General features: G+C 35.0%; 1 protein-coding gene across 1 annotated transcript in view; it reads left to right on the forward strand.

Annotated features, from left to right (window-relative positions):
- The window catches only part of LOC107317007 (sodium channel protein type 2 subunit alpha-like), a 68,235-nt gene that overhangs the window by 20,268 nt on the left and 34,298 nt on the right, over nt 1–13,669 (forward strand). The window contains 9 exon segments of the mRNA XM_032445889.1: nt 1,079–1,168; nt 2,814–2,942; nt 3,625–3,716; nt 4,596–4,868; nt 6,640–6,703; nt 7,257–7,398; nt 8,190–8,396; nt 9,096–9,383; nt 12,473–12,853. Of these exon segments, the coding sequence (XP_032301780.1) occupies nt 1,079–1,168; nt 2,814–2,942; nt 3,625–3,716; nt 4,596–4,868; nt 6,640–6,703; nt 7,257–7,398; nt 8,190–8,396; nt 9,096–9,383; nt 12,473–12,853 (1,666 nt within the window).

Here is a 13,669-nt window from a genome sequence, read left to right on the forward strand (position 1 = left end):
AGCATTACATAGAGAGATTCTAGGATCATGTAGAATAACCCTTGGAAGGATTCTGTTATACTTTTGGTGTAATGGAAGTCTGATAAAAATGATTATCTAGTAAGTGTTGGATAACATTATCAGTGGCTAGCCTACAAATAACTTCAAAATCAGACAACACTGTGTAGTCTCTATTCACTTGCTACTGATATCACTACAAATAATTATTTTTCAGCTACATGACACTCCATAGCATGTAACAAACAGTTAGATGGAGCAATGGAAGACTGTAGAACTGAGATGGTGGTGAATAGTTGGAGTGAATGAAGTCAGAATATTAAAAAGCTTTAATGTTTTGGGAAGGTATAGTCCAGTTATTTCTCCCTGATGAAAGAAGAGGGAGGATTTTGAGAGGATAGTTCATCATACAGAATTCTGAAAGCTGATGTAAATGTAGTCTTGTAAGTACTCATTATAGCATGGAAACCTGCATTTAGTTGGAGAAATTAAAGCTCATAAAAGAAAGCTTTGAGATCTTCCTAATTTTTGGTGATGGTGCCATCATGTGGACATTTTATGCTTCATCTGTGTGATTTGTTTTCATTTTGGTGTTTCTGTTTTCATCTCTAGTAATGTATTAGACCTGAAACTGAAGGTTTGTAAATACAGAGCAGTTCTGTCAAAATCAGTGAAAATGTCCGTAGCATGGAATTGTTCTCAGATTTTCTTTAGGGTTTTTTGTTTTATCTTTTAGAATAAAATGTGACTTGTTCTCTACTGCTTTTTATATTACAAAAATATATCATTAAAAAGATAATGCAGATAATTTAAATAAAAAAAACAAACAAACAAACAATGATCAAAGGTATTGTTATTTTTTTTTCTATATGTATATATTTCAACTTTTCTAATTTTTAGTGTGTGACTTTCCTAACTACAAAGAAGTGACTGTGAAACATGCTCAGTGCTTTTCTCTGAGTGTCAGCTATGCAGTGGAGGGATAAATATCTCCTGATACTGGATATCTGCCAAACCAGGATCTTGTTTGATATTCTTTTAATGAGATTTTCTGGCTTACATTCCTTAATTCTTAACCCACATTATTCAGCATGCTTATCATGTGCACTATTTTGACCAACTGTGTATTTATGACCATGAGCAACCCTCCTGACTGGACAAAGAATGTAGAGTAAGTGAAATGGATTGTCTTTGAATTATATTCAGTCCTTTGAAATAAACTGCTGTTAATGATGTTACACTAATAAGGATAACATCTGCTAACAGCAGCTACTTTGTAACATGTTTTGAGCACTGTGCTAGCTTTTTCTGTGTAATATTGAATCAATATTTGACAACACTTCCTTCATTATAGAATATTCAATTTGCATACTCTGTTTGCAGTATTAGATGGGTAATGTAGGAAGAGGATGGTAGTTTTACCATGTAAAAAAAAGTGGAGGCACTGCAGGAACTAGTATAGATAAAGGGTGCAGTTAAGACAATCTCTTAGTGAATTTTTAATTTATTCTTTTTTTAATGAAAGATAAGCTTTTTCAAAAGTATTTCAGTGATTGGCTAATCCTCCCATAGGAAATAGCAGCTAGAAAGAGAAAAGTTCCAGTACGGCATCAACCCCAGTCCCCATATACAGTTGATGCATATTTTGTGATTGTTCCAAGGCAGTATAAAATACTGCTCTTCGAGATGCTTCATTTTTGTAATAACATCTTATGCTTCTGCTGCAGCTTCACTTCTAACTGATTTGGATAATAAGTACATGTTTAGTCTTCAGTAATCAACAGTGAAATCATAGAACAATTAAAGGCAGTGTAGGCATTCTCGTTTTGAATTGCGTATGAACATATATGTATTCAGGATGTCTAGCATATAGTATTTATGAATAAATATAGCTAGCTTGAATATTTATTCATGTCGTATTTTGCCCTATGTATATATAATGCGAATCTTAGTCATCTATTGAGTGAAGTTGTATGGGAAAAACTTTTTTGTTTTTTCTTAGTTACTGAACTGAAAAGTATCAAACAGGAAATTTGGTTTCAGGTTGATCTTGTCTGAAAACCAATGTGAGCCTTTTAAACAGTTTGACTTCCAACAGTCTGCTTTACCTTCTCTTTGATTAAAGTTATAAATGAAATTAAATTTCAAAATGGCATCATTTGGAGGTAGAAAATTGAAATGACTCAGAACACCAGAATTAAGCATTTATACTCCTCATGTTTCAGCAAAAATTGTTTAATCTAAACAAGCACTAAATTTTATTGAAATCTGTAAAAAGTTTTGATTGGTCTTGGACAGGATTTTGCATGTGAAAACACTAGTTTTGTTCCAGAACTGTGCTTGTCCAGCTAAGGGTGAACTACTGGGTACAGCTACTCTGACAAAGTGAACAAGGTTTGATGAGATTTGACAGATTGCCAGATCATGGTACTCTACAACATTTCATCATAAAAATAATGCTGAAGAAACTAATATTAAGATTGGAAGCAACTGAAATCATGACTTCATATGTTTTTTCTTTTAACATAGTATTAGGTAGAACATAAATGTGCCAATGAAGTAACAGGAAATTTTGCAACTGACTTGCTAGCAAAGATTATAGCATTTGAACCTCAATTTTGTGGATTGCCATGTCGTCTTCTAATCATGGTTTGATTCTTCTCCTTTAAGGAAGAAATTCTGCAGATGTTAAAAGCTGGTTGTATCTATTAAGTTCTTACGCTACTCAGAGAGTGGAAAAATGGGACTAGAGAGCATATTGTGTAGGGATAACATGAGTATGTTTCTATAAACTCTATCTTGCGTATTTTCCTCAGATACACTTTCACTGGAATTTATACCTTTGAATCACTTATTAAAATTCTTGCAAGGGGCTTCTGCTTAGAAGATTTTACATTTCTCCGAGACCCATGGAACTGGCTCGATTTCACTGTCATTACATTTGCGTAAGTCTAATGTTTGTTTTGGTTTGTTGGTTTTTTTTAACCTTTCAGATAGGATGAGCTTAGTGACTAAAAATTGCCTGGTATTTTGTCAACCAGAACATGTGGAGCCTGGACTTCCTGCAGTTTCAATATGTTTCTTCTACCTCTTTTACACATTTTAGTATTTCTAACTGAGCATGTGCTGCAGAGGCCAACATGGTGTGTCAGCCCGTTAGGACTGTGAATGCCATCAGCCTGAACTGTTCATATCCTGTCTTCTTTCTGCATATCAGAATTAAAGGAATCATTTTGACTTCCTGCTAGAAGCTGACAAAATTAGTTTTCAAAAATAAGTCAGTGTGGTTTATTTTGATAAATTAATTTAATTTTACAATCAAAAGGACATTTGTAACACAGGCAAAATGCAGTGAACGGTGAAAAGGTCTTAGTCAAAGACCCAAGCAGTAAGGATAAAATCTGCCTCAATTCTGAGTAATTGTGATTTAATCCTACAGGTATGTAACAGAATTTGTAAACCTAGGCAATGTTTCAGCTCTTCGAACTTTCAGAGTATTGAGAGCTTTGAAAACTATTTCTGTAATCCCAGGTAAGATGTAGTTGGTGTAAGGTGTTAGGCCCCTTGTTTCTCCAACTGTTATTTGTGTGCTGTCATTGTGTTTGTGTGTGAACTCCCCTATTACAGATATGTGACAGAGTTTGTGGACCTGGGCAATGTCTCAGCGTTGAGAACATTCAGAGTTCTCCGAGCTTTGAAAACAATATCAGTCATTCCAGGTGAGAGCTAGGTTAAACACTGAGGCTGACTGTTGTTCCACAGAGGCTATACTCACATTTTTGAAGCATAAGCCTTGTTTGCTACACATTTTTAATAAAATAAAAAAGCAGAAATCAAGACTTAACTTCATTTTAATTGATTTTTGCTTTTTTAATTAGCTGTATTTTCTTTTTAAGTCAGCCTTTGAGTTTAACAAACACTTGCATGAGATATTTGCAGTAAACAGCCTATGTGATTTGCATCTTATGACATCAAGCTTTCCTTTATATGTTTTAACTGTAAGTTACTTTTAAGCTTTCATATTGACGCAAACTTTATCATTTATTGCAGGCACTTGATTTACAACTTTAGCTCAGTTTAAAATGTCATGTATAAAAAAAAAAAATTCTAAAGTATAGCATGGGCCTTGCATGGGGAATTATTCTAAAGATGCCTTTCTTCTCCAAACCATCAGCCCTCTCGTATTGTCAGAAGTTATCTTTAAAATATGAATTTATTACATCTTTATAACAGGTTTATAAGTGCGGAATGATTTTAAATGGTTCACGTAAGAAAGGTTTGGGCAAGAAGCATCAGCAAAAGCAAACAGTATTTTCCTATGTAGAGTGGAGGTATAGCATGAATAATAAAATCACTTGATTTGGCATAAAGGATAAGTTTGGTAGCATCTACTTTTATTTCTGTACACTCTAAAGTATGCATAAAATTTACAGCTTTTCATTCATCTTCACAAGTAAATCTTTTAACAAATACTATTGTATTACAAACATTAGACTCAGATATCATTTTGCATGAAATCTCTATGAGAAAGAATCTCATGATTTTTTATGCGTTTAGTATCTGCTTAGTATCATAATAAAAATCCTTCCTCTTTGCAGGCTTGAAGACTATCGTGGGAGCCCTAATTCAGTCTGTGAAGAAACTCTCAGATGTTATGATCCTGACTGTGTTTTGTCTGAGTGTATTTGCACTAATAGGGCTGCAGCTGTTCATGGGCAACTTGAGGAATAAATGCCTGCAGTGGCCTCCAGACAATTCTACTTTTGAAACAACTGTTATTACCTACTTTAATAGCTCTATAGGTGAAAATGGTACATTTATTAATACAACGATGACAATATTTAACTGGGATGAGTACATAGAAGATAAAAGTAAGAATCCATTATATCTACGACTTCTTTTTTTTTTCTTTTTTCCTGAAAAATTTTGAAACAGATAGAAAAGCATGAATATTGAATCTGATGCCTGTATTCCTGAAAGTTAGGAAGCCTCAGTTTAACAGCTAAATGCTTTTGGATTAAAATATCATAAACAACCTTATAATCTTTTAATATACTTATCATCTCAGCGTGCTAGTAGTATCTTAGAAATGTAGGCTTGGAAAAGATTTTGGATGATAACCCATCCTTAAAAATCTCTGGAAACAATCCGTTCCCTTTCCCCTCCTTTCTTTTCTTTGTTGACAGAAATCCAAGTGCTTTCAGACCAGCTTGTCAGTTGTAAAGGTCATTCTAAATTTTGATCATCTTCTCTCCTAGCTTGATATCTTCAGAACACTTGATGCATTTTTTGTATTATTTCACGAGTTGAGTTGTTAATGAAGCTTGTTCTAAAACACACCCTTTAAGGATCTTAAGGAAAAAAAAAAATCTTCGGAATTATTTTTGAAGTATTTTCTGATCATTCAAGCTGAAATGTATCTTCTTTATTTGCTTCAGAAGGTGTCATTTATAACTTGTCCCTGGGGCTATTATCCTGCTAGTAAGTTGGCAAAGGAGGAGAGAGGAATAGTTTTATGTATGCCATTAATTTGATAAATTTGTATTGACTATTACTTTATCATTATCTTATTATTGAAAATTTGATATATATGTATATTTTTTTTCTAAAATACTGGGCTGACAGCTGAGCTGATGTGATAGTTTATCTGGATCCTCTGCCTAACTGAGGAGTAGCTGTGGTGCATAGGAATATGAATTACACACACAGATCACTTTTAAAATCCATCTTGGTGCCTATCTCAGTGCAGATGTAGAAGTGATGTGTGCAGCCTCTTCCTTTAAAGTAGGCAGACTTTTTGCTGTTTTCATCATATACTGGTAGTGATCGAGTAGAAAAAGTCCATAGGAACTGGTTGCAATTCCTTGCTTGTCTCTTTAGTGTTGGCCCTGAGTTAGTTCATGCCAGCTAATCTAATCCATGCCAGCTGGTGGTGAATCTCAAAGAACCATCTGCTTCCTGGGAACAGCCAGAGCATGCCTAATTTTGGCAACTTCAGTTTAATATGCCACCTGACCCAAAATTTCCACTAGAGGTTCCCTTTTTTTTTTTTTTTTTTTTTTTTTTTCCCCCTCCATATAAATCCCAAACAAGCAATTGATGACAAACTGATTTTCCCTTTTTACATCACAGCAGAGATGAGAAAGGGTGGGAGAGGGTGGGAAAGGAGAACAGCAAGAGCAGGAAAAGGAGGAGAGAGAGAATGAAAAGGTGTTTGAGGGACTTTTTAGTCTTTCATCTCTGAATTAATTTTGAACCCTATTTTAATAGTTAGCCTATTAACAGAATATAGATTTTTCAAGTACAGTCCTCTGTAACAGAATTACATGTATTATTTTTCATGTACAACGACAGCTTGGTTTCTCCTTCCACTGTTCGAGTCAAGATCCAGTTAACAGTTTCTTGTGCGTGTTGCTATGTGCTATTCTTTCATGCTGCAAAAACTCCCATGATTTTTCAAGTAATATTAATATCCTTTTTTTTTTTTTTTTTCTTTTTCCTTTTTTGGTCATCATGTACCATAATTTAACTGTTTGCTTATTTTTTTTTTAATGTAAAAGTTTTAATCCTTAGGTATAAATGATGTCTCTTTCTTAATATTTTTCATGTTTTCTTTGTTTGTTTTGTTTTAAAAAACAATAGATCACTTCTACTTCTTGGAGGGACAAAACGATGCTCTGCTGTGTGGCAATAGCTCAGATGCAGGGTAAGAATATCATTTTTCACAGTGCATCAAGAAAGAAAGTTAGCTACTTAGAATAGCCCAGGTGGCGAACTAAAGTATCAGCTGTACCATAAAGTTTCAATTTACCAACATTTTGGAATATGAAACTATACTTAAGTGTAACCATCTATGTGATTTGAGTTTACACAGGCAATTTCTTCAGCACCTTAGACTAATTTTGTAACAGTAATCCCAGGAATACTATGTGCATAAGAATTACTGCCAGCTGGCTGACAATTTACTATTAGCTATGCTAGTTGGCATTCTTCTTTTGTGCTGATGGAGATGTGTTGATATGAAAAATTGTGGGGAAGGATAGATTACTATTAGCTATATTATTATAGCAATGAAATATTAGTAGGAAATGGAATTAAAAATTTAAAACAACTAGATTTTTTATTTTAGGTCTGTAGAATAAAGTTTTACTTGTTCAAAATTTCATTTGCAACAGGTACTCCTGAACAATTTTGTGATTTTTATAGCATATGGTAATCTAGAGTAGTTGTTAAACATAGCATTTCCTCTTCTTTTGTAGTCAATGTCCAGAAGGATATATATGTGTGAAAGCTGGTAGAAACCCCAACTATGGCTACACAAGTTTTGACACATTCAGTTGGGCTTTCTTGTCCCTGTTTCGATTGATGACTCAGGACTTTTGGGAGAATCTTTACCAGCTGGTGAGGACTTATTAAAATAAACAGCACCATCACCAATACCATTACTGCATAGTATTTGCATAGTTCTTTTCATTCACATGTACCTGAGCTCTTTGGGACACAAATCATCTTTTATTTCATATATGTAAGCTGTCTGAAACAATAAGGGTTTTAGATTTCTGTGTGCTTCTCAAATACATAATAAGAAATAATTGTTAATAATTGTTTCCTTTTCATAAATGAGTAAATGAACTTGTTAATGCTTCTTGCCCAAACATACTACAGATAGATGGTAGCTAAACTGATTTGCAGCCTAGTAGAGATATATTATCTTTGGAAAGGTTATATCTTTTTCCTGAAATACACTCATCCTTAACCTGAAGGACTGTGATGTTGTGCAAGATGACGTTTTGTATTCTGCATTGGCTTTGTTACACTGTAGTTTGGGTCTGATAAGACAAGGTAAGATACTGGCCAGTGGCCCCATTACTTTTAAAGTAGTTTAAAGGCTATAATAAAAAGATATAATGGAGGCAGCAACTCCTATGAGAAATTTTTATTAGTAGGAGTTCTGAACTATTTAAACTGCTGGATCACAGTCAGCTGTACCCTCACAGACACAAAACCTGGATTTTTGCACATATAGCTATGATATAATACTAACTAGTTGTATATGGAAAAATTAACATAATCATATTGTAATAAAATGGAGAAATTTTACAATGCTTTTCCAGTCTATACCATATATGCCACCAGATTATGTAACACTGTGTAAAAGTCTTCTAAAATGTGTATTATCTCTTTTTCCTTAGACTCTGCGTGCTGCTGGGAAAACATATATGATATTTTTTGTTTTGGTCATTTTCTTGGGCTCTTTCTACCTGATTAATTTGATTCTGGCTGTGGTTGCCATGGCATATGAAGAACAGAATCAAGCAACCATGGAAGAAGCAGAACAGAAAGAAGCAGAATTTCAGCAAATGCTGGAACAACTGAAAAAGCAACAGGAAGAAGCTCAGGTATCCTTGTAAAGTATAACTTTTTTTCCACTCATGGCTGGAATTTGATATTCACATATGAGGATAGGTTCCTCATCCACATGCTGTGGTTGAGTTCATGCTCAGGAATGATATGAAGAAGGCTAAAAATAAGAATGAGAAGCTAACTTTAGAAAAGCTAATTTTCAGTTCTTCAGGAAGTTAGTCAACAAAACACCCTGGGAAACTGTCCTCATGGGCAAGGGGCAGATTCTGTCATTCTATGATAACTAGTAACAGAAATGAACTCAAGGTAGAAGTTCAAATTGGAGATAGAAATTATTTTGCTTATTGTGAGAGTGAAGAAATGATTGAACCACAAGTTTCCTGGAGATGTTGTGGAATCTGCTTACTTGGAGACAAACAAAAACTGTCTGTACACAGTCCTGAGTAGCCTGCTTCAGGTGACTCTGAGCTGTAAAGTTTGACAAGATGAGGTCCCTTCCAACCTCAGCCATTCTGTGATTTTGAAAATGGAGATGGAGGTATAGGAAAATTTTAGTTCCTCTGGTATTTCTCAAATTTTACTTCTGGTGATAAAGTGGTTTCAGTGAATTGGGACCAGTGCTTTTATTTAATTTTTTTTTTTTTAAGAGTATAAATAGCAATAAATTTTAAATAGTGAGTATGTGTATTTGTCTAAGAGTTGTAAATTCCATATGTGCTTATTTGTACATACAGGCAGCAGCAGCAGCTGCAGCAGCTGACTCAAGAGATTATAGTGGAGTAGGTGGAATAGGTGGATTCTCTGAAAGTTCTTCTGAGGCATCCAAACTTAGCTCAAAGAGTGCTAAAGAGAGGAGGAATAGAAGAAAGAAGAAAAAGCAAAAAGAACAAGCTGAAGGTGAGAAGGATGAGGAAGAATTTCGCAAATCCGAATCAGAGGACAGCATCAAAAGAAAAGGCTTCCGTTTTTCCATTGAGGGGAATAGACTGACATACGAAAAGAGATTCTCTTCCCCACATCAGGTACCATGGTATTATTACCTCTTAAATGTCTACTCATCATGTAAACGAATGCCTATAGTGCAGTTTGGTCAATTCTTGCAAGTGATACCACAGATTAATTTAATGTCTTAAAAATATGACCAAGTTAATACACACGATCAAAGATGAAACTGTAAGAATTAGATTTTTTTAAAATTTATCTGTGAAAAATATCAAAATAATATGTATTAGATAGAATGAGTAGTATTTGCCAATTTCATTAATGAAAATGAGCTTATAAAATAGCATGAACAGTGGCTTCAAGAAAAGAATTCTATGTTTTCAATTGGAATTGTGCTAAATTTAGGGTACAGAAACCAAGAGAATTAACATAAATGTTTATGTGAAATTTGGCAAATTAATATTTAATAAAATTAATTGATATGAGACCTTTAATTGTGTTATCCTAAAGGTGGAAATATCTGTGGCAATGTGTCCTTGCATTTGTTCTCCTACATTGATCCACCAGTGACTCAAGAAGAGTTCCATCTGCATCTCCCATCTAGATATTTATTTCATTTGATAGCTTTATTATGTTATACTTTCTAAAGTTTTCAGGAGCTTTTCTTCATTTGCCCGCCTCAGACTGTCCCCCAGCAGCTCAGGTCTCAATCTCACATCCATTCTGTCCTTTCTCTTTCCCTTTCTGTAACTTATGCCTCATCTCTTCTTTTTATCCCCACCTTCTTGATTCTCCCTGATCTTTATGAATTACTGTCCTCCTCTTTTTAGCCACTGTTACTAAATTCCTTAATTCCTTTTTTATCCTCTTCTATTCCTCTCTCTGGAAAGCCTATTTCATCACTTACAAAAATCATGTCCTCTGCATGTATCATTTTCTCCAGCTCCCATTCTCAGAAAAGCTCAAACTTCTTCATCTGTTGTACTCTTATTAAGGACTTTCCTGTTTTGATCAGACTGTGGTGGGAGTGTAATGTTTCTACCAAGTGAACTCCTCCTCCCTCTTCCTTCCTAACACTTTTTTTCATAGCACTGCATCCATTTTTATTTTTTTTTTTCCCCTTGGTCTGCCACTGTTTTATGCTGTTAACTGTCTGACTAACCTCTATCGAGACTTCACTGCTGAATTCAATTCATGATTCATTCTGTTCCATATACAAAATTTCACAGTTATATCTATTGATTTGTACTTCATGTTGAAGTCTCATCTGATCCCTTAGGTGCATATTCTTACTCACGTCTTCATTCAAACTGCAGCCTTATTCAGCTGCAGTTCAGTTCATGCATCTGTTTAGAAATGAAGCATACCTCATCCAATTTCCTTCTCTTGCTTTTTCATCTTAAAGTTCATATACAGATATGTAGTATGATAGCCTAGTGATTTCCTCCTCTCTGGTTTTCCAATCCTAGTTCCTTTCCACTCTGGGTTCTAGCTACCAGTCTCAAAAAAATTCAACTCACCACTGTTTTTAATAACCTTTTCCTAGACTGAATGCAGGTTTATACTGTATTTTTAACATCTTCCTTGACATTTCACTTCCCTTCAGTGTGACTGACCATTATGTTTTCTTGAAAACTTAGTCTTCCTAACATTCATTATTTTGTCTCCTCTCAGTTCTGTTTTAGTTGTGCTTTAGAAGATCTTTTTACTACTTTGAGAGTTTTCTAAGGGATTTCCACAAGGCCCTGTTGCAAGTTCCCTTCTTTTTCTCTCTCTGTCTCCTTTTTTACCCCAGTTCTCCTCTAGACCCACGACTGCAAACTATTTTTAACTTAGAATTATTTCCATGTCCCTATTACTGCTATATTCATCAGGAATACTGTTGCAAAGAGCACTAACTTATCTCATTGTTATTACCTAATCTTCCAGTCGAATTATTGGCCTATAGATGTTTTCAGTACTGTAAAACATGCTATGCCTAAAGCTCTTCTCAACCTACTTTGCCTTACAGTAAGCAAATCAAGTCCCATGACAGCATCCATAACCTGTTAAATTTTCAAATTGGCTTCTTTGACCTCTTTCTGGTATGCTGCCCCTCATGCTTGGAAGAAGTTCCCATGCGTTTCCACAGAACACTTCATTGCTTTCCTCAAATCCCTCTTTAAAACTCTCTTTTACCATGCTGCCTACAGAAAGCTTGACAGGGAAGTGACTTCAGGTGAGCTAAGACCACTGTTTATCATTCTCATCAATTTTGCCTACTCATATTCCCTCTCTTTTTGTATCCATCTGTTGTGTTATACTTAGGTAGAAGAATGCCTTTTTGTTCTGCATTTTGCAATGCCTGGAACAATGGGCTTGGATCCATGAAAATAAGTTGCAAAACAGAAACAATGATGCTGCTTTGTTATGTACCAGCTGTGCTGTTCATAGAGGTTCTGGGTGAAGTCAGATGATAAAGCCAAATCACTCAAGTCAGGAGAATCACTGACATGAACTGAAGTTAAGCACATGCGTAATTGCATGATTAGAACTTTCTTTTGACTGATCCTGAGAAGATACACCCATAGCAGAACATTTAATCACAGGAGTAAACTGATGAAGACTGATGAAGGATGCTCATGCAAATTACATACACATCTTTGCATATTCAGGATAACTAACACTTTCAAAAAGAAATAGAAAACATATTGTGAACTACATGGCCAGTACTTGCAAAAATAGGTTCATTATTTTTTAAACTGAGCAGCTCTGTCTGTGTGCAGACTGACTCAATGGAAATTTACCAAACATTTTATTCACTCAACCTGTCAGACTAATCCCAGCGAGGGATAAACAGTAGCTAGATGTGCTTATACAATTTATGAACAGTTGATACTAAAACAGTCAGAATGGCAGAGGAAGCAATTCTGTCAAGCAGTTTCTTTTTATCTAATGAAACCAGTTGATAACATATAGGCAATGTATTAAAATAAGTGGTGTATGTCTGTCACTTATGTGCACTTTGTTTAATACCTAAAAGGGAGTGTATTAGGGGGGTGTTGTACTAGCTCATTTCTTTGTAGATTGTTTTACCCTTTAAGACATATTAACACTGTTTTTCCCTGTAATAAATCATTACATCTGAAAGAATTTTCATCTGATAATCACTGTTTTTATTTGCCTACAGTCTTTGCTGAGTATTCGTGGCTCCCTATTTTCCCCAAGGCGCAATAGCAGAACAAGTCTTTTCAGCTTCAGAGGTCGAGCAAAGGATGTAGGATCTGAAAATGACTTTGCTGATGATGAGCACAGCACTTTTGAAGACAATGATAGCAGAAGAGATTCTCTCTTTGTTCCTCATAGACATGGTGAACGGCGCAACAGTAACATTAGTCAGGCCAGTAGGTCATCCAGGACAGTACCTCCACTTCCAGTGAATGGGAAGATGCATAGCACTGTGGATTGCAATGGAGTGGTTTCTTTGGTCGGTGGGCCTCCAGCTCTGACGTCACCTACTGGACAACTTCTGCCAGAGGTGATGATTGATAAAGCAACCACTGCTAGCAATGTAAGGAAGTCTGCAATAGCTCAGGCATGATGTCCTGTATCGTCAACTACTGTCTCTACAAAACCTAGTAACTCAGGAATAATTCCCTTTTTGTCCATGCTCCTTTCATATATTCCAGTTCAAAGCTGAAGCAGAAACTGAAGCTGTCTAGCTCTCGTTAACTAGATATGTGTAAATGTATGTTAGGTCACTGGGAACTAACAAAATAGCAGTAAGCCATTAAATAACTTGGTTTGCTATGGTAACTGAAGAAGTTCTGTATTTGTATATTAACCAAGATATCAAAATGAAAAAGGAATTATAAAGGAATTACTTTATGGAATATATTAAATGAGTATTTAACCTCCTGCTGACCATACTTTATATCTTTTTATATAATACTATATGATTAGACAACTTACATGAGTTAGAATTCCTATCAAATGGCTGATTTTTCTAGTGATTTGTGTGTGTGTGTGTGTGTTGACAGCATTAATGAATATTTTTCTCTTATTTTCTTTGAAAATATGTGTTAGAAAATACCATGAGTTATCTTAAGAAAATACACTCATTCTTTGTGCTCCTAAAGCTATTTGTGTGGGCTACTTTATTGCCTAATAGGAAATACATTTATGGTTGAACTCATTCATATGAAACTTTTTGTAGTTACAAACTTCTTGAATCTCTTCTAATGTTTCAGTCCAATTTAAGCAAAATACTTAAAAACACCTTCGCACAAGAGCAGTCCTGCTGACATATTTGACTATTTAGTGAGTGACGTACACGTCATTCTCTTGGAAAATCATAACATAAATGGAGCATTGGGCAGATCACCAA

Source organism: Coturnix japonica, chromosome 7, assembly GCF_001577835.2.
Source record: "Coturnix japonica isolate 7356 chromosome 7, Coturnix japonica 2.1, whole genome shotgun sequence".
NCBI classification, from domain to species: domain Eukaryota; kingdom Metazoa; phylum Chordata; class Aves; order Galliformes; family Phasianidae; genus Coturnix; species Coturnix japonica.